This window comes from Lepidochelys kempii, chromosome 8 (genome assembly GCF_965140285.1).
Source record: "Lepidochelys kempii isolate rLepKem1 chromosome 8, rLepKem1.hap1, whole genome shotgun sequence".
NCBI classification, from domain to species: Eukaryota; Metazoa; Chordata; order Testudines; family Cheloniidae; genus Lepidochelys; species Lepidochelys kempii.
The window spans coordinates 106,646,737-106,674,292 of NC_136387.1; the positions used below are offsets into that span (position 1 = coordinate 106,646,737).

Sequence of the window (27,556 nt, forward strand, 5' to 3'; positions counted from 1 at the left end):
GGCTCCCCCAACGCAGGCGACGTTGTCAACGTGGCAACAGCATGACAAAACGGGACAGCCAGCCAGAGCGTGCTCGTGTCAGACAAAGGCCCCGATTCCTAGCGAGAGTCAGGGACAGCATAGCTCTTCCTACCTTGACTGGCGTTGCTCTCCAGGTTTCTATTAAGCTAGGTCGCCTGGCTCGTCCTCCATAGAGAAGAACGGATGCTGAGCTGCTTTGGGTTCCATGATGCCCACCGGCAGGCAGCCACAAACACATTCTTCGCAGCAGCACTACTCCTGAGGCCTCATGCTGCGTGTTAGCATTTCAACGTGCTGTTCAAATGTTCATTAATCCTAATTAGCCTTGTATTCCTTTGGGCTAATTGGCTCCCGACCCAGCCATTGCTACTGTGTGTGTGGTTACAGGCCAGCCACGCTGCTCGCCAGTCAAGAACACAAAGTCACCACATGTATAAGGGCTGGCAGGGGGACTGTCTGCGTTAGACCATCGCTGGAAAAGGTTTTGTTTGGTTATCCCCCACAAAGCTGCTAGCTGGTCACTGGGGCAGCTCTCAGAAGCGGGAGGAAGGACAGGCCCCTCCGCCAGGCGTTGCTGTTCGTCGTGCTGCCCGGAACAGTGATGCTGGTACAGAAGCCTGCAGAGATGGTAGGAGTTTGAATCCAGGAGCAGCAGTTGGTGGCTGGAGATGGGGTGGACGTTTCCCAGCGTACGGGCCTGGACAAACGCTCAGGCCTGGCCACCGTCGGGCCCCACTCCCCAGTAACATTCGTGAAGAAGCTCAATGCTGTTCAATACCTACCCCATTCCTCAGGCTCCATTCTGTGCTGCTGGTGGTGAGCGCCTCTAGATTCACTTCAAAGAAGTGATTTTCTCCAGGCGCGTGTGGCTTGGCTGAGAATCCTACGTAGGCAGCCTACCCCAAATCCTCCCACCCACACCCCGTAGACACTAGCCAGGAGTCAGACCTGGCACCAGGTGTCAAAGCATTTTAACAGCCTCTGAACGTGCATCCTGGGTGACAAGCGGAATTGGAGAACCCAGGCGTCAGAACCCCCATTAGCAGCAACGCACGTGAGCGGGAGGCACTGCTCAGGGCGCGCGGACTCTGTGTGTGCATATGTGTGTGTGTGCGATGTGCCTTGCCGGCAGCAGCACAAAGCCCGGCTGTACAGACCTTACCAATCTCATTCTCCTGCAGCCTAGCACCATGGCAAGGCCACCCCTAAAACAAGCCCAGCTTCTGCCTGGTACCAACCGCTGCCGAGGATGATTAGAAATGTTCTTCCCGGGATGGCTCTCCTGCTGGCTCTTCCAACCCGTACCCAGCATGCCTGGGTCCCACAGTGCTAGGTGAAACCCTCGCTGCTGGCTGCAGTTAAAATCCTGCCCATCTTCCCCACACACCACCCGGGAGCAGGACAGTCTGTACTGACAGTCTAACGCCCATGGTCTCTCCATGCAATGCCAGTGACATGCAGGTACTGAATCCAGGATAGCAGGTCAGGAGTGAGCTGCACCCTTGTAGCAGGTGCCCTATAGTTACCTTTTCGTGGAGGACTTGAAGCGTTAATGAACATGCAGGTGCAATGCCTACGGAGAGATACAGGCAAGACCCTCCTCCCAACACTTCCTCTAGGGGAGGGAGACCAACGAGCAGAATAAAGAGACCAACCAAGACCAGATCGATAGTTTTATTGCTTCTGGGATATGACTGAATTGATGTGACACAAGCCATGGAGAAGCCCACAAAAGTTCTGCTCTCCCTGCAAGGCCTCTGTGCCTACAGGGGAAATTCAAAAAATAGAAACGAAAACTATTTTAAAAACTCCACGAGCTCGAATACTTCACCTGGGTAAAATACAAAGAGCCACCAAGCCTTTGGCATGAGAAACCACAGCATAGGACAATCTAGGGGTCAGGGTATGGGCCTGCTGCTTGTTCAGACCAAAGGAAGGGTCTCTGCAGTGCTTTGATTGTACCGCTGGCTTTCATGCAGACTGTGCATTGTGAATACTGGGTTCTGGCTGGTTCTGTTCTTGTTCACAGGCTTTGTGAAGCACTGGCCCTATCCCTTTCTCAGTGGCTTCCCTGAAGTTGCTGAGCACCTGGCCACCATTTCAGTTGGGTGAATGCCAATTAACAGACCTTAACCCGCCCCTCTTTGGTGCCATGTCCTGTCTTTGCACTTCCCTTCCCCTCCCAGCACCTGCATCGAGGTGGGAAGATCACAACAGTAAGTGTGGAGGTCCCTGACAGCATCTCACAGGAGATGGGAGTCTCAAGAAGACACAGAGGGAGCTGGTGAGCAACAATGAGAAGGGAAATGCAGAGATAGGACAGGGCAAATGGTGCCCCCTGCCCATCACATCTAGACTGGGCACAGATGAGAGCTCAGCAAATACATGAAGGTTACTTGTCTGTACCTGGAGGTTCTTCAAGATGTGTGGTCCCTCTCTGTATTCCATGCCTGGGATACGCATGCACACCACGCGCCTGACTCTGGAATTTCTTGCAAGCAGTGTCCGTTGGCCAGCACATGTGCTGCAGCTCTGCTCTGCTCCCAGCCAATGGCATAAAGGGCAGTGTAGGCTGGCATCTTCCGTTTCCCATTCTCATGGCAGTGCAATGACTATGCAGGAGAGGGGACGAAGGGCAGGCAGTGGAATACAGAGAAGGACCACAAATCTTGAAGAACTTCCAGTTGCAGGTAAGTGACCTCCTCTTCTTCAAGCGGTGGTCCCTATTGTATTCCATGCGTGGAAGATGAACAAACAGTAGTCGAACGGATGGTGGGTGCAAGGATGCAGAAGTAATAGCTGACTGCAGTTCTGCTGTCCCCGCAGCCATATCCACAGCTCATGAGTGTTCCAGGGTGTAGTGTCTCATGAAGGCATGCAAAGAGCTCCAAGCCACTGCCCTACATATCTCTAAGATGAGGACGTCTCTCAGGGATGCAGCTGAAGTAGCTTGCCCTTTTATCACTTCTGCGGTGGATGCCAGCTAATAGATAACAAAAGGCAATACAACCCAAGATCCAATATAACCCAAGATCCATTTCAAATGTGTCTGCACTGATATAGGTTGACCTCTTGATCACTTTGCTATGGAAACAAATAGCTTAGGTGTCTTTCTAACATCCTTTGTTCTTTGCAGACAAAAAGCCAAGCCCTCTGGAAGTCCAGAGGCTGCGGTCATCTCTCCTCTACCAAGGCATGTAGTTTAGGAAAAAGTATGATGACCTGGCTCTCATGAAACTACCTTGGATATGAATCTGGGGTGGGGGTGTAGCGAGACCTTTTCTTTATTGAAGGGAGTACATTGTGGACCCCTGTAAGTGCTCCCAGGTCACTGACTCTTCTGGCTGACGTGATAGCCATCAGAAAGACCACCTTGACAGACAGATGGGTCACAGAGCACATGGCCAGCAGCTCAAAGGGAGTCTTAGAGAGACACAACAGAACAAAATTGAGGTCCCACTGAGGTGCAAACTTCACCACTGGTGGAAAGTATTTGAGAATCTCCTTCAAAAACCTAGTTGTGAAAGGTGAGTGAAGATCACACGGTTATCCACTGGAGGATGGAAAGTGCTGACTGCTGCTAAATGCCTCTGCAGGGAACTGAATGCAAGACTCAAAGAGTTAAGAGTAAGTAGATGCTCTAAGATGTTGGAGATTCCAACAGAGTTTGGAGACAAATTGCGTTGATAAGCCCAAGCAGAGAAACGCTTCCATTTAGCTCAGTAACAGCTTCCCTTAAAAACATTTTACTTTGGTTAAGGATGGGTTGCACTCTCTTGAAACATGAATGTCTGATGCCCATCCAAATACTAGGCTCTGAGTTTCAGCAGTCCTGAGTTGGAGTGTGTGACCTTCCCCTTGTGTTGCATTAGAAGGTCCAGCAATGTGGAGATGTTCATGGATAGCTGTACTGAGAGCTCCAACAAATCTCTGAATCAGAACTGTTTGTTTTGGTCAGTTGGGTGTGATGAGGATGACTAGAGCTCTGTCTTCTTGGCTCTTCTGTAGAACCTGTGGTATCAAAGGAAGTGGAGGGAAAGCATACCACAGGTGACCCTTCCACGACATCGAGAGGACATCTCCCAATGAGTCTTTGCCCATGGCTGTAGTGGAGAAGTACTGAGGACTTCCTGTTCACCTCTGGGGTGGAAAGGTCCCAGGCCGGCCTTCTCCATTGAATGAAGATGTCATTGAGAAATAATTCGTGAATTTCTCATTTGTATTTCACAGAATAGTGTCTGCTCAGGCAGTCTGCTAGGGAATTTTGCACCCCCAATAACTATGCTGCTGATAGGGTTCTGTGATGTTTGATGCACCAGTTCCAGAGGGTGACTGCCTCTATGCACAGAGAGAGAGATTGCATTCCCCCTTGCTTTATATAAAATAATATCGGACAATAAAACAACAGTATCTGAACGTTTGGTTTGGATGAGTGGGAGGAAAGCATTGCAGGCCCAATAGACTGCCATGAATTCTAGTAAGTTGATGTGCATTCTGCGTGCCCCACAGACAGTCAGGAGGGTCCAGATACCCTGTCCCATATGATTGCCTGTGTTCACACCCCAACCCAAAAGGGAGGGTCAGTTGAGATGGTTCCTTGAGGTGTTGGTTTGAGGAAAGGGATCCCTACCTAAACCGTCTCCAGTTTTGTCCACCAGACAATACTGAGAGCCTAATATCTTGGGCGAAATCGTGACCTTGTTGTTTATGGTGACCTTTTGGGTGAGTACACAGAGAGAAGCCAGGCTTGTAGGCATCATATATGTAGCCTGGAGAACAGTGTCGTGTGTGTGCAGGAAGCCATGTGGCCAAGGAGGGAAAGGCAAGTTCTGACTGATGTCCTGGTTCTGATAGTGATCTGCAGTATGACAGTGCTCGTGGCCTGAAACCTTTCGAGAGGTAGCTACGCTCCTGCTGTAGTCAAGTCAAACGTCGCCCCTACAAAGTCTATGCACCTCATGGGTGTCAATGTGGATTTGTCGTGATTGACTCAGATATCTAGGGAAGGTAAAAGGCTGAGCAGAACACAGATTGACCCATGGACACCCTTATCGGAGCTGCCTGTGAGAAGTCAGTCATGGAGGTATGGGAAGACTGTAAATCCTTCTCGTCTCATCCAAGCAGCCACCACTTTCCTCGTACTCCAAGACAGTCGAAACATACATTTCCCCAGACAAAATCTTTGCTCTCCCCTATACACATTCACCACTCCTGTCTGGTCCATCTATATCCCAGGACATCGTTAATTGGAGGAGGAATATATCACGAGGAGACAGTCATTCCCCCATTCCACCCACCAGCCCTGAAGAGCAGCCATCTATACTGTCAGTCCCACCAGTGATCAGGAATCTGGCCTTCTCTTGCAATGGTTCAGAGGCTCCCAAGGAGTCTCTGTGGCACCAAGGCAAGGCAGCCCTCGACAGACTCTGACCCCCAACCAAACATGACTGCCCAAAGGACAGGTAGAACCCCTATGCCATGGGGTCCCCCTCCACTGGTGGATCCATCTTATTGGCAATACTGAGGATCATGGGAGCCCTTTTTTCTGTCAGACGAAGGGAGCCTTGTGCCTACTCCAAACAGCCGGGAGCAGCCAGCACAGGGAGCCGAATGCCAGCAGGAGAAGCTGTTCTGGACAGCGTGTAACCACTGCCCATGCAGTGCCTGCTCCCGGCCATAGCATCCAGCTTTCACCCCTTTCCCCTCCTGCAACACCACTTCTCAGGCACGTCTGCAGTTGATGGGCTCCCACCTCCTCCATTCCTGCCACATGCAGCCTCTGGTTGGAGGGTATTCTCACCCTGCTGCTATGCCGCACCCAGATGGTCAGTGGCAAATGCCCAACAAGCCATTCCCGAGATGCTTTAGTCTGACTGTCTGTGGTGCACGCAGTGTGTTTGTGGGAGACGGCTATACAGCTCCGAGGGACCCCGGCAACGGCAGCTCTGGACCATTCTCTGCAGACTCCAGGTGTGGGTGGCATTATAGAGTCATCACAAGTGGTGGCGGTGATGGGCAGAGAGAGCTCTGTGCGGTGATGGGCAGAGAGTGTGCGGTAGATCTAGAGGTGGCAGGAATTGTAGATCTAGAGGTGGCAGGAAGGGCGTGCACAATCATCGCTCACAAAATCCACCTAGAACTACGCTGCAGGGCAACTTCCCCCAGGGCTCTTTCCTCGCACACACTGGGGAGAGATCACGGGGCTGTGGCTGGTTTGCTCTGGCACTGAAAGGCTATGGGGCCATTCCCGGGGGCAGCGTATTTACACTCAGCCCAGGGCAGGAGAGGTCTCAGAGGACTGCTCACTGCTCTAAGAAGGATCAATAGCAGGGCGCTATGCAGGTGACCCAGCTGAAGAATGGGGTTAGCCGAAGGAAGTCACTTCCCTTTCTCACATCCCTTGCACACCTAGAGGAGAAGTTTTGCGAAGAACTGTGCTGGTTCCAGCAGGAATTGGTCTGGGGATGTGCTACGGCTGGGGGAATACAGGAAGTCAGACAGTTGCTGAAGGAGGGAAGGGGTCCAGCACACTTGCCTGTTGTGTAATACTGATGTTATCAGGTAGGTGGGGCAAGCAGCCCCTTTCCTCCGACCATTGACACCCTCCCTGGCACAGGTGTGAGGAAAGCATCTCCTGCGGCTGGCTGGGCTACAGTGCACCTGCACTCCCCAGCTGACTGGGTCCTGCCCTACCGCAAAGGTAACAACACGGTCAAAGCTGCGGAGCTGACGCGACAAGAGGGAGGGAAGCGAGTACGGTCCGGCCTGGAGAGCACTTGGACAAAGCTCCCAAGCTCTCAGGGCGAGTGCTTCCCACCCTGCTGTAGCAGATGCAGGAGGGAGGATGCAGCCTGGAGGTGCCCTGAGCCCCTCTGAGCAGGGCAGGCCGAGGAAGCAGGAGGGCTGGGCTGGGGACTCTGCCCCACGCACAAGGGTTGCTTTGGAAGGTTGGGAAATGTAGTGTAAATTTCTGCGTGTGGCATTTTCTGAAACACAATCCCTGGGCTGAATGGAACAGGAAAAACAACTCAGGAGAATATTCAAACAAGCTCCCACCACAGCACAAGCCCAGTGTCCTGCAAACTCCTCTGGGCAGCACGGGGAGGGATGGACTGACACAGCAGGGACAGAGAGCCAGAGGCAAAAGAGAAAGCAGGGAGGTGTAGACAGACAGACCCACCCTCCAGAGAGGAGCAGGAAAGGGCCCCCAGCTGCCTTGTCTCCGAGGGACTGGAACAGGGCCAGGTCTCGGCAAGCTGTTCAGAGAAGACACGCCCCAGAGCGGCCCCAGACACAAAGCCAAGGTGATGTCCAAGACTGGGAGCTGCAAGGAGACAGCTCGTTCTCCCTGCAGTGATCTAAGCAGGCAGCTCATGCTCGGGAGCACAGAAGTGCAGCGCTGCTGAGGGCAGCCCATGCCCGCACCCAAAGCCATGTCTCACCAGGCCTGTGTCAGGCCGTCCCTCGACCCCCGCAGGCGACATTGCCTACTGCACCAGCCCACTCACACAGCTCTAACGCAATCCCTTCTGGAGCTCAACTCGCCCATTTCTGGTTCTTTGTTCTTACCCAGGCTGTGTGTCTTGCGCTGGTAAACCTGCCTGGGTCTCTCTCCCTTGCCATGTTTACGAGCCCTGCCCCAGGAAAGGTTGGAGGAGCAGGAGTCGAGCTGTAGGCTTTGTGAGGCTCTGCTCCAAGTGCCCCTTGCCCTGGGGTTAGTTACACATCCTGGGACCAAGTTCTCGCTCTGCAATCCAGAGCAAGACCCTGACCGCTCTGGAAACGAATTACAGGGACACCCCAGGCAAAGTGCAGTGACCCATGCACTGTCTCTGCCTCGGCTTTGTGACCCCTGCACGGCCTCCTCCCCAGCACCCAAATCAAGCAGCACAAGAAGTGCGGCCAGCAGCAGGAGGAGAAGAGTGGGGCCAGGTTATCCCAGACCAGTAGCCAGTCCATTTCTGCACTGGGGCTCAGGCCCAGAGCACATACTGCCCCACAACCCAGCCTGCTGTATTCACTTTACAGTACAGGAGGGAAAGGTTAGTTCCATTGCTCGGAATCCATCCCCTCCCAAGCACCCCCCTCTTCCGCAGACACTGAGTAACGCAGGCCAGCTCTTTCCCCGCCCAGCCTGGTCGCTCTGCTCAGTCCATTGCCAACTTCTCTGCAGAAGGAACAGAACCCAAATGTGCAAATACTGCATGCCAAAGCCACGCTGGCAAAGTAACGGACACACTGGTACCCAGCTGACAACAGCAGCCACATAGGAGCAGCCAGGAAATAAAGAAAGCAAAATGCCCGGGAAGGGGACAAGAAGTGCAGGTTTCCAGTCAGGTCACTCCCCTGCCCCTCGCCAGGGGGTTCCATCATCAGAGAGTCATTAGCAGGGAACAAGACCAGGGGTGGAACATAAAATTAACATGGCTGTAACTGTCTGCTGCTGAACACTGTGAAGCTTTGGATCGCAACATGGCCTCTGACCTCACTCAGAAAATAAATTATCCCTCTCCCCACATAAAAATAAAGTACGACACTGTTGAGAAACCCTGGTACCACTGAACACAGTTCCACCTGCCCACAGCGTGCCGTCGGCTGGCTCAGACCGAGGGCCGGATGCCCCTCAGCTCAAGGCAGGGTCCTTTCTGCCACTCCTCCAGGACACAAGGCCGAGGAGGCAGTTGGCTCCTGGCTCAAGGCAGAGCCAGGGTGGAGCAAACAGCTGTGGAAAATGCAGCTGGATAAATGGCAGCTGCAGCTTCTATGCAGGAAGCAAGGAAAGTGCAGAAAAACAAACCCATGCTCAGCTCCCACGAGCAGCCCTGGGTGGAGAACAGCGGAAGGCCATTGTCCCTTTCAACGATAGCAGCACCGACAAGAGTCAAGTCACGGATGGAGTTGTTTTCCCAGGCCCAGGAGCTGCAGACTGCATGTGGGGAGGCCAGGCTTCTGCTGGACGTGGGCACAAGCCAGTCTTCGCTTTGTACCATGATATTATTAGCATGATTCCACAAAGTGTCTTTTAAAAAATATTACTTTGTACATTCAGGTGGTGCTGCCCTCCCGTTTGGCACTCTCTGCCTGACTGACCTGTCTTCCTTTCTCTCCGCAGTCTTTTCCAGCTCATTCTAGACACAAAGGTTCTATCTGCAGAGCTGAGGTCAAGAAACCGCCCTCAGCCCCACACCCAGCCCCAGGAGGGATGCAGCAGGCCCAGCACTGGTGCAGACTGGAGATCCGGGAAGTCTCTCCCAGAGCACCTGTGCATTTCTTGTGTTTCCTTTGAGCTGGGATTCCTGTGTGGCTCTCCCACTGCCTGCTCCCTTCGCTGTGGTGTGTGTCTCTTGCCTCCCTCTGACGGGGATCTGGGACAACTCAGATTCCACTGGTGAGGTCGGTGATGACTCGGGCTTTCACCAGCTTCCGCAGGAACTCCTTCTCTCGCTGGATGTTGTGCGTCCAGGACTGAAAGGAGAGACAAGAAGCGAGTCACTCTCCTGCCCAGTGTGGGTTTGTGGCCCCTGTACTGGGGGCCTCTAGCAATACGAAGTCCCACGTTCGCTCTGCAGGGAGCCACCTCCCGCCAGCAGCTGCCCTGAGCTCTGCCTCCACAATCTTTTCACGACAGCACCTTCCAATACCAGCTAACAAACTGGCCTTTCAACCTTCCTCACTGACACACGTCCCGCCGCCCAAACACGCCGCCATGCCGCGAGCGCATTCCCGACAGCCAGCCTGGGAATGAGACTGGGCGGCTCGGCCCCAGTCCCTAAGCAGCCATCTTCAAGCCAGGGACCTACACCACCGCCATGCAGGCGGCGCGGCTCTCAAGAATTCACAGCCCTTACCCCAGCTCTTCAGCTGGAGGTGCTCCATCCCCAGGGACAGGCCCAATGTTTAAAGCCTGGCTGTGCCTCTTCTCGGGGCATTTCCCCTGCTCTAGACCAGAGCGTTTCTCTCTGACAGCAAGGCCCAGGTGCGTGAGGAGCCTGAGCGCCCGTCTCGGGGAAAGAATAATGATCATGGCTGCCAGGCCCCGGCCGCGTATCGCCGAACTAGCCCAAGAGCAGCAACGAGCCGGGGGCAGGGTGTTGCACACAGGCCGAATGGAGTTGGAGGTGGGCACTGAAGTGGGGACAGGGGGCTCTGGCAGAAGGGAGGTCCCTCAGAACACAGACACCTACCAGGAGCAGGCCCCATGGAAGGCCTTGCAGACAGCCAAGTCCCCCGCTCTCTGACAAGAGCTTTGCAAATCAACAGGCTAATTTAAAGCTAATCCCTCACTTTATAGGCTGCCAGTGCAGAGTGGATGAAACCTGATCCAGGCTTCCTCAAACAGCAGCTTTGCTGCAGGGGTAGGCCCGCCCTCGTCAGGGGCTGTGCAGACATCCTGTAGCCATGGGGAATGGGGCAATGCCTGCAGAAAAGAGCTGTTTCTGACCTGAGTCAGGGACAGGGTGAGCCTGGAATAACATCAGGATTCCTAGCCACGTCCCCTGCGTCCACACATGCCCCTCAGCCAGAAGAGCCTGCTCCTTACACACTTTGCCAGGTCGGAAGGGCCAGCCATGCATCCTGCATCCCTCTGGGGCTAGCAGGTACACAGGACAAGAGCTGAGCCTCTTCTCCCTCTTGCGAGGAAAGGATCCAGCCCAGAGGCCAGCTGAGGGGCCCCTCAGGAAGGGACGGGGGCAGTCACCCTGGGTTTGGTGCTCTCACAAGCGATTTACAGACAGGAGGGTAAGTGTTCTCACACATGCAGAGGAAGGAAGCGTGGAGACCCAGCCTCAGGGCAATGGTGGCTGCTGCCCCGGGGAGAGCCCCAGGTGAAAGCAACACCTCCCACCCCATCCTCCAAGCCCTCTCTGTTTTGGAGTGAGGCTGTCAGGCGATGGCTCTCACCAGTGCTGAGCTCATGCAGGGTGGCCTGTCTTGGGCGCCACTGCTCTGGGGTGGGGTGTGCTCCAGTTCTCACGGCTGATTTGGATTTTTGGGGGGTAACAATTAGGAATGGCCCAGACTGCCTGCAGGACAGTGACCGATCAAACGAACAATACGTTCTAAGGAACATGCCTTGTAAACTGAAACAGCTTCTCTGAGAACAGAGACGATCGTGGGGTTCTTCATTCCCCCAGAAAGCTCATGGCTTGTGCTGTTGGGACTGCTTGTGTCCTGTCTCCTGGGTCTCCCTCCAGAGAGAATCTGGCTGCCCTGGAGACTCCCCTGGGGTTAACAGCACCACAGAGAAGTTAAGGGAACAGGCTCCTCCCTACACGGGCCCCATTCCCCCCCCATCAATCCCTCCCAAATCCTTCTCCCAACAATAGCTCCTTCTGCTCCCACAAATCTGCCCAGCACTCGAAGAGCAGCCAGGCCGGGGCAAAGCCGTGACCCACACACGCCACAAGATGCAGAGAACTTCACAGTGGACAATTACAGAGTGACCTGCCCATTGGGCTGGAGCCCCCAGCTCTATTTCCCTCCTACAGCCCAGTGCTTCCCTCCCTTCCTACCCCTGCAGTTTCACTGTCGGCCTCTGCACCCCACGCCATGAAGACAAGGCAGGCCGGGGGGAGAGGACAGGTCTCCTGACTCCCAATCCAGTGCTCTAGCTACTAGCTTACACTTCCCACGACACCCAGCGTTCACGTCCCCTCCTGCATGCTACAGTCCTTCTGTGCTGCCTTCCTGCTTTCTTAGCCTCCTGAGCCCAGGGCCCGCAGCCTGTAATCTTCGCCTGGTTTCCATCCTGCGTGCTGCTGTCTTGGAGGTGGGAAGATGAAGTGGAGCTGTGCCCCGGCACGCAGGGAGCTCAGCAGGTTGATCACGCTGAACACTTCTGACGTGGTTATTATTGGCCAGGCAAAGAGCTGCTCTCTGCTCCTTCCCTGAGCCACAACTGGCGGGAGGATGAGGAATGGGAGCAGGGCCCAGGGACACCCCCCGGCCCCGTCTTCCTTCCTGGCTCCTGGGGGTTTTGGGAACCAAACTCCTTCCACTGCACAGTCTCAACGCTCCCTAGAGCTTGGGCAGGAGCAGTGCCCCCCACCTCCCTGGACTCACACTCACCCCCATCTGCCCAGCAACCGGAGCAGCACCCTGCCGGCCGGTGCACCTGGGGAGAGGGCGGGCCAAGTCTGGGGCACGAACCCGGGAGGCTAATCAATAGGGCTGTCTCTGGGGCAGCACAGACAGGGTTTTCTGACCCCAAAGGTTCTATGATCAGAGAGCAGCTGTGCAGACAAGGGCACCCTGGGGGAGCAGAGGGACCAGCGCCTCTCACTGGCACCTTATGCCACGCCAGTCACACCACAATGGACCAGAGCATCTCGCTGAAAGGCACTCCTTGGGGCCTGCTGAGGCCTAGGCTACAACAGCAGAGGTGTCCCCCAATACGCACCAGGCCCTGCCCCACACCGCACCGCGCTCTCCCTGCCCGTCGCCGAACCGCGCCGCGATCTCTCTCTCCCTGCCCGTCCCCGAGCCGCACCGCGCTCTCCCTGCCCGTCCCCGAGCCGCGCCCTCTCCCTGCCCGTCCCCGAGCCGCACCGCGCTCTCTCTCCCTGCCCGTCGCCGCGCCGCACTGCGCTCTCTCTCTCCCTGCCCGTCGCCGCGCCGCACTGCGCTCTCTCTCTCCCTGCCCGTCCCCGAGCCGCGCCGCGCTCTCCCTGCCCGTCTGCGAGCCGCACCGCGCTCTCCCTGCCCGTCGCCGAGCCGCACCGCGCTCTCTCTCTCCCTGCCCGTCGCCAAACCGCGCCGCGCTCTCTCTCTGCCCGTCCCCGAGCCGCGCCGCGCTCTCTCTCTGCCCGTCCCCGAGCCGCGCCGCGCTCTCTCCCTGCCCGTCCCCGAGCCGCGCCGCGCTCTCTCCCTGCCCGTCCCCGAGCCGCGCCGCGCTCTCCCTGCCCGTCCCCGAGCTGCGCCGCGCTCTCCCTGCCCGTCCCCGAGCCGCGCCGCGCTCTCCCTGCCCGTCCCCGAGCCGCACCGCGCTCTCTCTCTGCTCGTCGCCGCGCCGCACCGCGCTCTCTCTCTGCTCGTCGCCGCGCCGTGCGCTCTCTCCCTGCTCGTCGCCGCGCCGTGCGCTCTCTCCCTGCCCGTTGCGCTCTCTCTCTGCTCGTCGCCGCGCCGTGCGCTCTCTCCCTGCCCGTCCCCGAGCTGCACCGCGTGCTCTCCCTGCCCGTCCCCGAGCCGCACCGCGCTCTCTCTCCCTGCCCGTCCCCGAGCCGCACCGCGCTCTCTCTCTCCCTGCCCGTCCCCGAGCCGCACCGCGCTCTCCCTGCCCGTCGCCGAGCCGCACCGTGCTCTCTCTCTCCCTGCCCGTCGCCAAACCGCGCCGCGCTCTCTCTCTGCCCGTCCCCGAGCCACGCCGCGCTCTCCCTGCCCGTCCCCGAGCCGCACCGTGCTCTCTCTCTCTCTCTGCCCGTCGCCGAACCGCGCCGCGCTCTCTCTCTCTCCCTGCCCGTCGCCGCGCCGCGCTCTCTCTCTCTCCCTGCCCGTCGCCGCGCCGCGCTCTCTCTCTCTCCCTGCCCGTCGCCGCGCCGCGCTCTCTCTCTCTCCCTGCCCGTCGCCGCGCCGCGCTCTCTCTCTCTCCCTGCCCGTCGCCGCGCCGCGCTCTCTCTCTCTCCCTGCCCGTCGCCGCGCCGCGCTCTCTCTCTCTCCCTGCCCGTCGCCGCGCCGCGCTCTCTCTCTCTCCCTGCCCGTCGCCGCGCCGCGCTCTCTCTCTCCCTGCCCGTCGCCGCGCCGCGCTCTCTCTCTCCCTGCCCGTCGCCGCGCCGCGCTCTCTGCCCACACGGGCCTGCTCCTGAGGCACGTGTAGGGATTTTTGCACTTGGCAGCTGCAGCTCTTGTGTCACCTGTGTACCACGACCCGCGGTTCAGTTCCACCCTGTCCAGCTGTGGATTGACACGTCCTTTATTCCCTTTCCCAAAGCCGCTGTCGCAACCGCACCGACTGGCCCTGGGGGCGGGCTCAGCAGCAGGGTCCGGGCCTGACGAGCACCAACGCAAAGGAAGTGGCATGTGGCAGAGGACATTCCCGTCACGGGCCGGGTGTGACTGTACTGTCTCTGGGGCAGGGAAATCCGAGCCGTGCCCTGACAGCGAGCCCTTTACAACACGTCTGCCATTGAGCTAAGCGCTACCGTGTGCGGCTACGGGGGCTCCTTGCTCGTCTTCACAGGTTAGGATGCGCTGCCCATTGGGGTGCAGCTGTTATGATGCACCCCGCCGGCCCCTCCCCCCCAGCACAGGTACGGCTCACGTGGAGCTTCTTCGGAGCTTCCTGACTTTATGCAATAATCCTTGCAAAATACCCCCCCCACACCCCCATCGGCAGGCACCCACAGCCCACTGCCCGGGACCAGGAACAGACACCCCCTCCCTGCCCCGCTCCTCCCCAGAGGCAGGCACTCACAGCCCCCTCCCCAGCACCAGGGGCAGACACCCCCTCCCCTCCCCTCCCCAGCAGCAGGCCCCCCCAGGTCCCTCCCCTCCCCAGCACCAGGGCAGACACTCACTCCCCCTTCCCCACTACAGCCGTATCCTACTGTTTGAAGAGGAAAAACTGAAATGCAAGATGCCCTTACGAATCAAAGCCCCCCGAGACCCTAGTTGAGGTAGAGAGATCAGAGTCTTCCGGGAAGGCCTGTAGGGCCTCGGCATCACAACACACAAGGCCCTACAACAGAGGCGAGACGGCATGCGGCAGTAAATGGGTCACTAAAAGCTGCTCCGGCTGTGAGGAACTGAGCTAGCTGACACCGTGCTGACGTCGACTCTGCAGTCAGTGTGGGCTGGGGCAAGCTGCGATCAGTCTCCTGCCAGCTATTCCCAGCTCTCTTACACACGGTTCTGACTTACAGTGCTTCACACAAGCAGCAGATATTTTTACAGCTGGGGACAGTGAGGGACAGAGGAGGGAAGTGACCTGCTCACCCAGCTGGCCCACGGCAGAGCCAGGAGCAGAAGCTGGTTCCTAAGGCCCAGGCCAGTGCTCTGTCCACCGGGTCACACGGGCTCTAATGCAGAGCTCAGAACAGCAGTCACAACGTACGTGCAATAACCTCCCTGGCGTTGCCTCTCTCACAGCATCGTGGTCTCCCATAGAAAGCAGGCCTTGTGCAGTATCAGGGGAAAGGTCATGATCTGCTGGAAGTCACGTCTCTGTCCATAGATGTGGATCATTGATGCAGATGAAGTTATGAGATGTGTGTTGTACGGTAGTCACTAAAAGTTGGGGAATCAGCCAGATATTAGCTCCCCAGAGGCAACAGCAAGGAAAGTCACCAACGCCTGGGCGGGTGTTAAACAACCATCAACAGCCATTGTCCAGCAAGGGAGCTATAATGCAATGACTCACCTGCATGAGGCCACACCAGGGGAATTGCTCAACCTTGCCTGGAAATTCAGCAATGCCCATCACACATGCCTGGACGTGTGTTTTCCAAGCACATGGGACTGAGGGTATAAAACTGAACACAGGGGGCCCAGGCTTGGCCTTTCTCCTGCCCCCACCTATGCTGCAAGCAACAAGGACACTGAAGACTTGAGACTCCAACAGAGAAGACTGGCCCAGATTTCAAGGATAAAATTTGTGTACTATGAACTGCAATATCCAGTGGGGTGAGAAAAGCTCCTTAATCTTAAGCCCAGTTTAATAGGGTTGAGAGTTTAGACTGAGTGCTTATATTTTATTTTATTTTGGTAACTAACTCTGACTTTTTGCCTATCACCCATAATCCCTTAATATCTATCTTTTGTAGTCAATAAATTTGTTTAACTGTTTATCTTTACCAGTGAGTTTGCCTGAAGTGTGTGGTAAATCTGCTCAGATTTTGCAAATGCTGGTGTATGTCTACTTTCCACTGATGAAGTGGTGAACCAATTAATAAAGTTGCACTGCTCAAGACAAGCAGTGCAAGATGGTATATTCCTGAGGTGCAAGGCTGGGAGCTGGGGGGGTTGTAGCTCTGATGCCTTTCTCTGGGTGATTCATGAGTGGCTCTGGGAGCATTCATGCGATCTAGCTGGGTGTGGGGCTCCACATATGGTTGTGCTGAGTGATCACAGTGCCTGGAGTGGTTTGCTGCTTGTCACTAGCAAGGCATTGTGAGACACAGCTCAGACTGGAGAGAGTTAAGCGGGTACAGCTGTCCCACGGTCCCCAGGCTGCACCCCAGGGAACCCGTCACACCAGGAAACTGGACTGGTCTGGCAAAGCCCAAGTGCCACTTCCCATCAGTCTCTGAAGCAATGCCCTCTGCTTCTCACCCTGCCCCGATGCTGTCCTGCGGAAGCCTTCTCATGAGCGACAAGATATATTGCGAGTGAGACATATCTGGGATCCTCACTGCTGCCAGGCTGGGTTTGATGGGTTAAACAGATCTGATGCCTTGTGGAGCCCTGGTGCCTTTCCCCCTCTGCTGTGTTTTACATAAAGCAGCATCCACTGGGGACATCAAAAACAAAGCAACCAGCACAAGCAAAAGAACACAGACCCTGCCAGCTACTGACCTCAGACCACATGTGCCAGCTTGGATGCTCCCACTCTTGGTGCTACAGGGCACCCTAGAGCTGTGGGGCAATTACACTGGACAATACCGGTCATGCCACTGGTCATGCCAGGGATTCTTAGTTCCAATCCCATTGCCCAGGACAGAAGAAGTTTTGCCACAGTCACTCAGAGATTGCTTGCTTTCATTTCTTTCCAGGCATCAGTACAGGAAGGGGAGGAGGGACTGCAATAGCATGGTGAACACAAGGGCAGAGATGCCAGGACAGGCAGACGGGCAGAGACACCCCAACTCACAGATCCCTGAACAATTCCTGAGCTTTCACTGTGGGAACAGTGGCCATTAAATGTCCCTGATAAGGAAAATGGTAGAAATTAGGGATGAACAAAATCCATGAGATCCGTGCAAGTCCATCTCCTGGTGGGTCTGTGCATCTCACTCACCCAGGCATTGGTCAGTCTAATTTTAAATGCCTCTAGAGATTTTCTCTTTGCTCAGCTGCATCCCATATTCCCTCGTTAGAGCCCCCTGTACCATGAAATTCCTCCCCCGTCTTGGTATCTTTGTCCTGTCTGATGGCAGCACTGAGGGGGAGGGAGGAGAACATGCAGCTCAGCTAGATCAGTACAGATTTGGTTCACCCTTCCTCCTAAGCAGTAGCTGGGTAAGATAAAATGGATCCTGGATTCGACATTCCAAGAAATCTCTTCTGCCAGGGATAAGATCTCATAGTAAAAGACCTCTCATTCGAAGGGCTCCCATTACTCTCATTTGCAGTTGTGTTGCCAGCAGCTTTCATTTCTCTTACCCCAATGTCTTTAACCCAGCAGTTCACACTGCGTACACTTGATTCATTCCTGTGCTAGGCAGCTACTGTTCACTCCCTGGGTGTCTCTAGGAGCACATTTCTGTCCTACGCATACAAACAGAGCCTGAGGCCTCCATCTAATCAAGCGGATGGCAGAGTCAAACAGGTGGCTTTAAACAATGGCTAAAATTAGACAAACTCATCAGTCATCACGGCACAAAACGGACCGTCCTTTCGGAAGTCCCCTGGCCCCCAACCCTAAGCCCCCCTCTGACGCTGACCACCATTTCTTGCACGCCAGTGACAAGCCATCAGCCAGGCTCGAATGGCAATGTTCTTAGTCCATACATCACCAGGCTAGACATCTACACTGTATTCAAAAGAGTTTTGTTCTTGCCTGATGCTGAACCCTTCAGATACCTGCAGCAGCCCCCCCACCCCTCAAGCTACGTTTGCTGATTTAAAACGCAGCGGACGGATGGTAACACAGGGTTATTGTTTGTCCCTTTAAAGACAAAGGCAATGTTACATTATGGATTCATTGGAGAGGTAGCTACTGGCTGCATGAGACAGAGCAAAGCTGAGCGTCACCTGCACACGGACAGCTCTGCACCCAGGGCTAACAAGAAAGCGCCTTGAGAGCTCAGAGGCGAGCTGAGCCCTTGCCCGCTTATCTCGGCCAGGGGAGAACGAGGCCACGGAAGGGCAGCGCCCTCTACACCCCCCAGGTCTGGATGGGAGTAAGTCAACAACAGCCCATGTCCAGCTGCATCAAAGGCATCGGATAGCTCGAATGATGTCAGCGTGGGCACCTGCTCTACCGCAGAGCTGGAGATCAGTGACCAGCACCACCAGTGCAGGCTTCAGGACAAAACCAGATGGGACCAGATTGACAGGGGCGACCATGTACTGCCCATTTTTACCAATTTTAGTAGAAGGAAGTGTCCTCTTTTTACCAACTCCTAGAGAGCCCTGGTGGGCCCTTCTGCTGAGAAGGCCTAACTCCTCCCCCTTGACACCCTGATAGGCAGTTCTGTACTTAAATTAAGCTCTGCGGGAAAATATCAGTATTTTTTATATCCTAAGGGGGAAAGTCACCCCTGCCAAGAGGGGCCAAGCCACAGTCTCTGTACCATGACCTCAAAGTCTGAGCCCTGGCCTGCTTTTGTGCACAGGGGTGAATTTCACCTTATATTGCCCCATTGGTTTACTCACACCTCATGTTCCATGAACACATTTTTACTGTTTCAGTGGCTGTCATTTGTCCACCCTGAATTCATTTCTCCATGAAGCAGAAGATTCTTTTGGTAACATGATAGCAACGAAACCCTTGGCTATAATTCTTACTATTGTGTTCTTGGTTGGAATGGCCAGTTTTACTCTTTTACAATTATTTCCCTCTTCCTCTCCTCCAGCCTCATTCTTCCCTATATGTATATTTCCTGGGGACGTTTGGTCTCCCCTGCCCTTTATTAGTAAAAGTGGTTTGTGAGATTAAATATACATTCATGGGGCATTTTGGGAGAAAGGGTGGGAACCCTGAGCAGGCCTGAACAGAAGGTAAAAATATGAGCTACTGCAAACTGTACTAATATTCAGTGCCAATGAGCTGATCACCATGAAGGCAGAACAAGTAAGAAACCCGCACCCTGGCAAGGGGCCATGGATTGCTTCTCTGTTCTGCACAGCACTCACAGAGGCAGCTGAGGGTCAAAAGTTGCTAGAAAGTTATTGGAAACAAACAAACAAAAAAAAAAGGTTCACTAAGAGATGAGCTGCTCAGGGCTTCTGTGTTTTGTAAGAATTAATAGAGGGAGACAGAACGTAAAAATCAGAACCTGAGATATGATGTCAGTAAGATTTACAGGTGAATGCATGATCTGCTGGGAACAAGCTCTGCGGGTATCAATAGGTGAGAGGTATGTAACTCCAGAATTATCAAACGGATACACTTATAGGCCACAGCTCCCAAGGGTGTAATCCATTGTCCAGAATGTATCCATCCCTTTCCCCCAACTTCTTCCACCAGGGCGCAGGATTTGTCTCCTCCCCATAAAAATCTTCTGAAGTAGCAGCAGGTCCAGCTCCTCAGCTCTGCTGACTACCTGGAATCAGCTGGTGACACCCATCCAGAGGTTCTGTGCCTCCTTCCTCCCTCCAGCTCCCACCAAGTGATGGTGCATGCAAATCCTGTACAGGGAACTGCTGCAGGATATTCCACATGAAGAGGGGTCCCCCCGCAGGGCCCTCCCTCACAACATGCATCTCCCTGCATTCTCCACAGTCTGGAGACAGCATGCTGGAGGTGACTTCCGAGTGGGCAGGGGAGATGGGTACACAGGATCTCCTACACACACAGATCCCCAGGGCACCGCCCACCTCCGAGTACAATTCAGACGGGTGAGTTCCTGTTTGATAAGCTTAGAACAGAAGCCCCAGGGGCACCGCCTATGTCTTCCTCTATGTCTGCACAGTGACTCTGTTCAGCAGTGTCCACGTCTTGCAATAGCTGCCGTTAACAGAGATGGTATTACCAGATTGGGACCAGCTGGTCTGTTGTGCAGTTTGTTGGAAAAGAAGAATCAAAAATACCTCCAGAACTGCTAAGCCTCGTGGTAGCTGAGCTGCTGTTTATGCTGTGTGGCTTTGTTCGTTTGCTATTCTCTGTGGGCTGAAAACGTCCTTTAAGCAATTATGGCTGAGACAGGGTTGAGAACTGACATTTGCTTAACCAAGACGGCGTATTGTTCTAAATCAAGCTGTGAAAATTGGGGGCATTTCCCAGTACCCCAAACAGTAGAAGTCTCTCATTAAACGGTAACCGGAGCAAGTGCATCTTCAGAGACATTTATTAGTTTTCCGAGACAGTCTAGTTTCTCCTGCTTTCAGTGTTGGAAGATGATTGTTTGCTAAGGCTCAGCTGGATCACCACCAAGATGAGTTTATTAGTTACATTTTTTAATCTTTTAAAAATATTTGGATATGAAATGAAATCAAAATAATCCAGCTCTTTTATAATGGGATGAAAATGCTTCAGACTGGTCACTGGGCTGAGCCGAGGGAGAGAACATCCCCGAGGTGTGAAGATATTGGACGAGGAGGAGAGTGGAACTGGTGGGGGTCTCTGGGAAGAAATGCACGGGGATTGAGGGAGGGAATCCTGGCTTTTAAGGGGATGTTAATAGGGTAAGGCCAGGTCCTTCAGTGTTGGGCAGGTCACCAAAACCTTCTATCTGACACCTTGCTGACTTCCCCCCCAACAGGGTATCTTCTTATTCAAAAATGCATCATCTGGTCTCATGCAGAAAGCAGAGATGCACGACACCGTTATGGTGCCATCCTGTTTCTTACTGCAGTAGCAATGTGGGATGAGAAAGTTGCACAGGAAAAAAAAGTCTAGAATGAGACAACCCTGTCTAGAGCTCGGGAGCGCTGCAAACAAGTTTTGCTGAAAGCCTGCAAGCCGTTCCAAACAACATGGACCCAAAGTCCTAGCCAGAGCTGTTAGCAAAAGAAATTGTGATGGAAACATGAGCCCCCTGGATGGTGCTGCAGGTAAAGCTCACACAGATCATACACAACCCTCCATGTCACCCCCAGCAGGAGACACTGCCAAACAGCACCACAATTCTGTGAAGGCCTGGGCTGCAAGGGACACCTCTGCATGGGACACACTCTGGTGGGGACCTGGCTGTCCCCCAGCAGGAGTTTAGATGGACAGCTGAGCAGCAGCAGGCTTTCACCCTGAAGTTTCTCACACATGATCACATTTCCTTGTGAACAGAAGTGAATTCCACAGTCAGCCTCTCTTGCCTGCTGGGGAACTATGCAGCCCCAGGGACGCCATTCACCGGAAGGCCGCGCTCTGCTGCAGTTACCAGCAGCACAGGTGCTGCACAGGAGGCAACCACAAAGCTCATCATCAGAAATATTCAAGACCACCAGAAACCACTGTGGAGATGGCTGCCCTGGCTTCACCATCCTCCAAAGCATACCTACCAGCACAAAAGGGACTAGGGAAAACAGCCCTTTCTTAGCAGATCCTCAGCTGGGCTAACCTGCCTTAGCGCCATTAAAGTCAATCTGCTCCCCGCCCCATGAGGAGGGAAGCAAGCTCACCTTCGAGGAAACTCTCTGATGGAAATTAATCCCCAGGCCTTCAGGAGTTCTCAGAAGCGATCCCTAGTGTTCTGCTCCACAGGGATCCTTGCTGGGCAGCTAAACTGTACTAAGGGGCACACAAGGAATGGGTTCAATGGTTCCAAATCCAGACTTCTGCCCACAGAAAACACACACAGAGCTCTCTGATGGCCAAGTAACCACAGCATTCAGGTGTTCTCAGCTGTTCCTCCTGGTGGCAGGGCTTGCAGTGTTCGTACAGCCATACAGGACACTGGAGGACACGATGCAGGGAGAAGCCTTCTGCACACAGATAATGGTGCCTCCGGGGACATCAAGGGACCATGACATATTGTCCCTTGAGGAAAGCAGTGACCAAGCAAGTGTACACACTTGTTCAGACTGTGCTTCACCTCTTCTGCACAGCTCCATGTCACTCAGCATTTCTACAGTGAAAAATTATCCCCCACCCAGCAGTGAGCCAACAAGTGTGTTTCACTGGCCTTTTTGTGTAATCAGAACCAATTCCTTAGAGATGAGTCACGGGGCTTTCAGGGGTGTCCGGGGAGATATCAAGTAGGCATCTCATGTAAACGAGTGACACACCCTGTGGTTGGGAAACACACGCTGTAGCCTGCAGGCCTGTTCCCTTCCAGACACAGCACAATGAACAGTCGGTTTGATGGACATTCCCAAAGAGATATTCTCTCTCTCTCTCACACACACACACAGAGGCGGGAGAAAGTTTGTATTTACGTTCTCTGTAAGAATAACAGTGGTTTCGGGGAGGAGCTCTCGCATCTTTCTGCAGCTGCTAACTGGTGCTTACACACTGTAAAGGTTTCACAGTCTTTTACACTGGAAGAGATCTCCAATGGGGGCTCCCCCAGGCCAGCCCCCCCACACCAGGGCCAAGCCCATCGTAGGGGATCCAGGCCATCCTCTGACATCCCCCACAGCTTTGAATCAGATTTGACCGGCTCATTGTTCACTGCACCCTCACAGTTGTTATGGACTATTCGGAATAGCAATAGGACCAGAAGAGAACCTGGCAGGAACCCTGGAACGGGGCTGTCACCCACTCACCGCACGCCACCTTGTGTCTGGAAATGTCCCTATCCCTTGCTGCTCGTTGGTCGCTCTGCAAGAGCCCCTCTTCTGGTAACTTGGCCCTCTGACTCCCCATAGAGTCCAGCCTTCTGGGGTTACAATGTCCACCAGGCAACTGTCCAAATGCTGGTTCTAGGGGGTGTTCAGCCCCTCCTGGGGCTTTGTGCCACTCTACCAGAGGCTAGAGCGGGAACCAGCCCACCCGCTACACCAGGTTCCAGCCCAGGGACCTAGAACCAGGAATCTAGGTCCGCTCAGGCCCAGTACCTGTTTCCCTGGGCTCCTTCCGACCAAGCCTCTCTATCTTCTCTCGCCTTGTTCTGGGTTTACCACAGGAGCCGACTCTACTCCCTGTGGCTGCTTCAGCCCCTCTAGCTCCTTGCCAGACTCCTTTCTCCAGAACAGCTCTCAGGGTTCACTCTCTCCCAGACTTACTCCTCATCCCTGATGACCTCCCTCATCCCAGGGACTGACTGCAGCCTCCTTCCTTTCTGCTCCCAGCTCCCGGGCTTTATGTGCTGGCCCAGCCCTGCCCCAGCTGAGCATCCTTTTCAGGTAACCCCGGTCCTCCCTCTCTAAGGTCTCCATTAACCCCGTGATGGCTGACGAAGGGTGCATACCCCATCACAACCCCACCTCCAATATCTCCACACAACTCAATATTACACCAAAGGAGTCCTTGTCAAGCCACATGCAATCTCAGTTATTAGAATTTAGCCCTCCCTTAGTGCTTTTCATTCTCAGCTCTTAAAGCTCTTTGAACGAGAGGGAAACTGAGGCACAGCAAATTTCTCCAGGTTCTATGGCAAGTTTGTGGCAGAGCAAAGCGAGAAGCCAGGTCTCCTGATTGCAGTCCCATGTCTTATCAATCCTGACTTCTTTTCAATGGCCTCCTGGCAGAGAAAGAAGGGACAGGAAATTGTCCCTAGACTCGTTTAATCCTGGGCTTTATGGCTCTGCCTTATGCACAACTCAGAGGAATTCAAGTTTCACTGGTTCACGCCACCCAGTTCTGTCATGCAGAGTATCAGCCAGCATGGCTACTTCAGCACCACAGGGGTCAGCCCCAGGCTCTCTGGAGAGCCCGTTTTAGAGAGACACTCTGCCCAAGTCAGTCCAGAACAAACTATGAAGGCTCCTCTCTGTGACACGCTGATAGTCCTGTAGAACGGACCTGACACTCGCGCCAGTGTGCCTCAATGTTAACCCATGGCTACACTCAGCTGTGTTCTAAGAGCGACACACAAAGTCCCTCCCCTGCTCCCTACACTAGATTCCCTCCCATTTCTGCAGATCTCTGTCAAACTAAAAAGAGTTAGTATACAAATGGCTTCAATACAGCAACCTGCATGAATGGCTCCTCTGGGCACGTGACGGGCTGGGACACAGGGGCAGTATTGGAAGGGCTGGGCCAACAGAAGCCCACTGGCAGAGCTGAAGTAAGTGCACTTGATGCTCTAGGTCTGTGGGATGAAGCCTCCATGGGGACACAGCCTTACCACAGTAACGATTGCAGAGACAAGTCTCACCTCAGCTTGGGCTGTTCGTGCTAAGAGCAGCATTTCGCACAGGCTACCAACTTGGGAGGTTGGGGAAAGCCTTCTGGTTGTGAACAACATATTGGTATCTTCTCTGAATGCCGTCTTCACCCGACATCTACTATTCAGGTTTGGTCAACCCTACGCCTGTGAGCTCTTTGAGAGACGCTGCAGAAGGCCCAGTCCAGGCAACTGTCCCCTTCATCGCCCAGTGTTCTCCCCAGGTGACTAACAGGCACCAGCTACCATGACTATTAACACGAGAGGAAGAAATGCAATCAACCCGCCTCTCTTCAGGTTCCACAATATCACAATTTGTCATGGGGGCAGGCAAGGAGGCTCGGTGGGGCATCAATTATTGACAGTTGAGAGCAGGTGGCTTTTCTTGTAGCAAGGAACTAAAATGTAAGAGGAACCTGTGTGTGAGGTGAGGATTAGACTGGCAGCCACATATCGAATAACCACACTTCAAACAGAACAGGACCCTGTCTACAAAGATCAAATGTGAGCAGCTCATGGTCCTTCAGGGCTCTCACCAACAGCCCCAGCTTTGGAAACAAATCAAAAGAAAAAGGGGATTCCTTCTGCTTTGATTAGTGATGAAATTACGAGGCAGCAGGTTTCAAACAAACAAAACGAAGTAGGGCTGTCAAGCGATTAAACAAATTAATTGCGATTAATCACACGATTAAACAATAATAGAATATCATTTATTTAAATATTTTTGACTGTTTTCTACATTTTCAAATATATTGATTTCAATTACAATACACAATACAAAGTATACAGTGGTCACTTTATATTTATTTTTTATTACAAGTATTTGCACTGTAAAAAAACAACAGAAATAGTATTTTTCAATTCACCTAATACAAGTACTGTACTGCAATCTCTTTATCGTGAAAGTTGAACTTACAAATGTAGAATTATGTACAAAAAAACTGCATTCAGAATTAAAACAATGTAAAATTTTGGAGCCTGCAAGTCCACTCAGTCCTACTTCTTGTTCAGCCAATCGCTCAAACAAGTTTGTTTACATCTGCAAGAGATAATGCTGCCTGCTTCTTGTTTACAATGTCACCTGAAAGTGAGAACAGGCATTCGCATGGCTCTGTTGTAGCCGGCATTGCAAGATATTTACTTGTCAGATGCACTAAAGATTCATATATCCTTTCGTGCTTCAGCCACCATTCCAGGGGACATGTGTCCATGCTGACGACGAGTTCTGCTCGATAAGAATCCAAAGCAGAGTGGACCAACACATGTTCATTTTCATTATCTGAGTCATATGCCACCAGCACAAGGTTAATTTTCTTTTTTGGTGGTTCGGGTTCTGTAGTTTCTGTAGCTTTGGAGTGTAGCTCTTTTAAGACTTCTGAAAGCATGCTCCATACCTTGTCCCTCTGATTTTGGAAGGCACTTCAGATTCTTAAACCTTGGGTTGAGTGCTGTATATATCCTTAGAAATCTCACATTGGTACCTTCTTTGATTTTGTCAAATCTGCAGTGAAAGTGTTCTTAAAATGAACATGTACTGGGTCATAATCCAAGATTGCTATAACATGAATATATGGCAGAATGCAGGTAAAACAGAGCAGGGGACATACAATTCTCCCCCAAGGAGTTCAGTCACAGATTTAATTAACACATTTTTTTAACGAGCGTCATCAGCATAGAAGCATGTCCTCTGGAATGGTGGCCAAAGCACGAGGGGCATACGAATGTTTAGCATATCTGACATGTAAATACCTTGCAATGCTGGCTACAAAAGTGCCATGCGAATGCCTGTTCTCACTTTCAGGTGACATTGTCAATAAGGAGTGGTCAGCAGTATTTCCTGCAAATGTAAACAAACTTCTTTGTCTTAGCAACTGGCTGAAGAAGAAGTAAGACTGAGTGGACTTGTAGGCTCTGAAGTTTTACATTGTTTTGTTTTTGAGTGCAGTTATATAACAAAACAAGATGTACATTTATAAATTGCACTTTCACAGCAAAGAGATTGCACTACAGTACTTATATAAGGTGAACTGAAAAATACTATTTCTTTTGTTTATAATTTTTACAGTGCAAATATTTGTAATAAAAATAATATACACTTTGATTTCAGGTACAACACAGAATACAATATATATGAAAATGTAGAAAAACAACCAAAATATTTAATACATTTCAATTGGTAGTCTATTGTTTAACAGTGCAATTAAAACTGCGATTAATAGCGATTAATTTTTTTAATCGTGATTAATTTTTTTGAGTTAATCACGTGAGTTAACTGTGATTAACTGACAGCCCTAAAACGAAGTATTTCTTCACACAACACACAGCCAACCTGTGCAACTCTTTGACAGGGGATGCTTTGAAGGCCAAAACTATAACTGGATTCAACAGAGAATAAGACAAGGTTCATCAATAGCTATTAGCCAAGACGGTCAGAGATGCAACCCCTTGCTCAGGGTGTCCCTAAACCTCTGACTGTCAGATGCTGGGAGTGGATGACAGAGGATGGATCATTTGATGATTGCTCTGTTCTGTTCATTCCATTTGAAGCATCTGGCATTGGCCACCGTCGGAAAACAGGATACTGGGATAGAGGGACCTTTGGTCTGACCCAGTATGGCCGTTCTTATGTCAAGAGCTTCCAACTCTCCCTCACCTGTACAGAGCACCTTGGACAGAGTGACAGATAGCTTCTCAGTGAGCAGAGGAGTGTAAATCTGAGGTGTCATGCTCCCATACAAAGACTGAACCATCAGGCCAATTATGGAAAGAAGGTGGGTTTGAACCAACACACACCATATAACAAACGGAAGTAAGGGGAAGTTAATAATAATGAATATACTTCAGAAGCTAGAATTGTAGACAGTTGATAAGGGAAGCAAAGGAAAACAAGGAGAAATCTATGGACAGCAGCGTTAAGGACAAGAAGAAGGAGTTTTAAAAATATATTAGGAACAAAAAGAATCCTAACAACGGGATTGATCCATTAATAGATGGAAATGATAGAATCATCAATAATGCAGAAGTGTTCAATACATTCCTCTGTTCTGTGTTTGGGAAAAGAACAAATGATGTAGTCATGATGATGTCGTATGTCATGATGATGTAGTAATGTAGTATGATGATAAGAACATTCCTTCAATTCCACTAGTATCTGAGGAGTATGTTAAATAGAAGCTGGTAAAATCAGACATTTTAAAATCAGCACGTGTGGATAACTTGCATCCCAGAGTTTTAAAATCACTGGTGGAGGAGCTCGCGGGACCGCTAATGCTGATTTTCCAAAAATCTTGGGACACCAGGGAAGTTCCAGAAGATTGGAAGAAAGCTAATGTTGGGCTGATATTTAAAAATGGGACAACCTGGGTAATTACAGGCCTGTCAGTCTGACATTGTTCCTGGGCAAGATAATGGAGCAGCTGATACAGGACTCGGTTAATAAAGAATTAAAGGAG

The 27,556-nt window shown here is 52.6% G+C and overlaps 2 protein-coding genes across 3 annotated transcripts in view; both read right to left on the reverse strand.

Moving 5' to 3' along the window:
• Nucleotides 1-9,011, reverse strand: part of ARTN (artemin) — a 32,323-nt gene extending 23,312 nt beyond the window's left edge. Inside the window, exon 1 of the mRNA XM_073357973.2 lies at nucleotides 8,819-9,011. Coding sequence (XP_073214074.1) covers nucleotides 8,819-9,011 — 193 coding nt within the window. The remainder of the gene's footprint in view (nucleotides 1-8,818) is intronic.
• The window catches only part of ST3GAL3 (ST3 beta-galactoside alpha-2,3-sialyltransferase 3), a 358,610-nt gene continuing 332,734 nt past the window's right edge, over nucleotides 1,681-27,556 (reverse strand). For both annotated transcript variants that reach the window (XM_078854144.1, XM_078854143.1), the window contains one exon: nucleotides 1,681-9,486. In XM_078854144.1, the coding sequence (XP_078710270.1) occupies nucleotides 9,397-9,486 (90 nt within the window). In that variant the 3' untranslated portion in view covers nucleotides 1,681-9,396. The remainder of the gene's footprint in view (nucleotides 9,487-27,556) is intronic.